The sequence below is a fragment of the Corvus brachyrhynchos genome, unplaced genomic scaffold, assembly GCF_000691975.1.
Source record: "Corvus brachyrhynchos isolate BGI_N302 unplaced genomic scaffold, ASM69197v1 scaffold115, whole genome shotgun sequence".
Lineage (NCBI taxonomy): Eukaryota > Metazoa > Chordata > Aves > Passeriformes > Corvidae > Corvus > Corvus brachyrhynchos.
Window position 1 is genome coordinate 20,863,765 of NW_008239553.1, and position 2,187 is coordinate 20,865,951.

The following is a 2,187-nucleotide window of genomic DNA, read 5'->3' on the forward strand; positions in this document are numbered from 1 at the left end:
GGCGAGAGCAGCACGCCGAGCCTCCGGGGGTGTGCCCAGCGGGCAGCGCCGTGCCCCGCCGCTCCGTCCGCCGGCCAGGGCCGCCGCGCTGTCCTGCGCTGCTTCCCGGCGTTCGTGCGGGAGATGGGCTTCGCACGTTTGTGCAAACCTGAGTGTGAAACTGTGCAGTGAGAGCGCGAGAAATTAAGAGGCTTATAATATGGCTTTGATCTATGGGCAGTTACGTGATTTAAGATTGACATCTGCCTATTTCACAGTAAGGAACGGAGCCTTTAAATGCCGATTTGTCTAATGATAGTGGAGAAGGTCAGCATCCGCACACTAAACCGGATGTAAGCGTGGGGGGAGTCCATGCCCGAGACTGCAATTTTGTGTGAATCAGAGCTAGAACGGCCAAGAAACAGCCTCAGGGTGGGGCTTCATGATCAGCATACTGCGGTCTCGGTGTTGCCGAGGGATGCGGGCAGGTGTGGACATCAGCACTCCCGTGGGCCTGCACTCACACGGAGGAGGGCACCATCCGACCTGCAAATTAATCGTGCAACAAATTCGTAGTTTCCATCCCAGCTGGCTCCCTAGCCAAGTCCATAGTTAGTTACACGAGCACTAGTGGGACAGGAACTCCGCCTGCCACAGCAGCACCAAATATTTAGGTGGAATTAAGCTCATCAGGAAACTGCACCTTGGGAAATGGTGTTCGTGTAGCCTCAAGACAAGTGAAGATAATGGTTTCTGAACTCTCTACTGTTTAGAGGTGTGCTTTGGAATTCAGAAAAGGAAATCGTTTCTTGGAAATTGTTCTTAGTATGGAGAAAGGTATTTGAGTATGCATTTTGTAAATAATTTTAAAAGCTGTTCTTTAAACAATTTTCATGTATGCAGCCTGTTTCTGTTTTGATACAGACATGTGCAACATCTTCCAAAATACTGACTTACTACTGAGTTCGAGAGAAATAAAAATATTTTATGAGGTACAGAGAAAAGAGTATGTGACCTCTGGTTAAACACCAACTTTGTCATGCTGAAGGGGTAAAGGAAAAGTCCCACAGGAAACTGATTTTTGGGAGTTCACCTGCATTAGCATCCTGTTCTGTGCACAGTCTGGGTTCAGTGTCATATACCATTCCACTCAGCAAACATCTGTTTTTATGGAAAAAAACATTGGTCACAGATTGAGTTTGCTTTTTTAATATTTATTATTTACTGCTGATACATTTTATTAGGTCCAAAGAATCCAGGTCAAACAATTGAGGAAGTGCTTCACAAGGAATAATGACACGATTTTTTCTTATGGGGGAGTGCTAAGTAGATCAGCTGACTGGTATGAATCAATCTAGCAGGATAACCATCTCAGTTGCATTTACAAAAATATAAGGTTATATAGCTTTCCAGTGTGATTCTGGGAGCAGTCTGGTCATGTTTTGGATGGCACAGAGACTCATGAAGGACCTGGTCTAGTGAAAAGTGTCCCTGTCCACAGCAGGGGCTTTCAAACTAGGTGATCTTTAAGGTCCCTTCCAACCCAGACCATTCTGTGATTCTGTGATTCTATGATATTCCAAAACAGCAGCAGTGCTATGGTTCTAAAAGTTGATACCAAAAGTTGATAGCAAAAGTATTAATCTTTTGTCCTGCCCTGATCAACTTATCCCAGGTCCATGTCTTGCCCTACTTTTCTCTCCATGCTCCTCCCCGCTGGCAGAGTAATGCATGTTGTGGCTGTTTCTGCTTCAGCAGCTGAGACAGATCATATATGCCATGGTTTCACTCTGGCTAGGAGGTGGGAGAAGAGCATTCTGGCAGGAGACGAACTTCTTCTCACTGCTCTTCTGTCAAGACCCAATAAACCTGCTCTGCAGCTCCAGGATCGGTTTTCTTTGACAATGGAGCTCACCCCACCTAACGAGTTTCCATTTTGGCTGTTTGCACACTCTTTTCTATGTCTACATAGCAATAATAAATCAAGTCAATGAACTAAATATAACTGAGGAAGAATGAAATTACAAGTTGTAACTGAGGCAATCTGACAGCGCTTCGGTACGACTGCATGCCTGCCCTCCTCCACACACCTGGTTGTCTACACCAGCTCTGGTCTTCAAGCAGGCCCCTATTCCTGTCAGCCTGTCTCACCAGCAGAAAAATTACATGGGATAAAGGAGGGGAAAACTCTTTTAACAGTGAGTTGCA

General features: G+C 45.8%; 1 protein-coding gene across 1 annotated transcript in view; it reads right to left on the reverse strand.

The window, feature by feature from the left end:
- The window catches only part of SNX6 (sorting nexin 6), a 30,551-nt gene extending 30,031 nt beyond the window's left edge, over positions 1–520 (reverse strand). The window contains exons 1-2 of the mRNA XM_017741638.1: positions 504–520; positions 22–160 (exon numbers count right to left, since the gene is read on the reverse strand). Of these exons, the coding sequence (XP_017597127.1) occupies positions 22–160; positions 504–520 (156 nt within the window). The remainder of the gene's footprint in view (positions 1–21; positions 161–503) is intronic.
- Between the last annotated feature and the right edge of the window lie 1,667 nt (positions 521–2,187).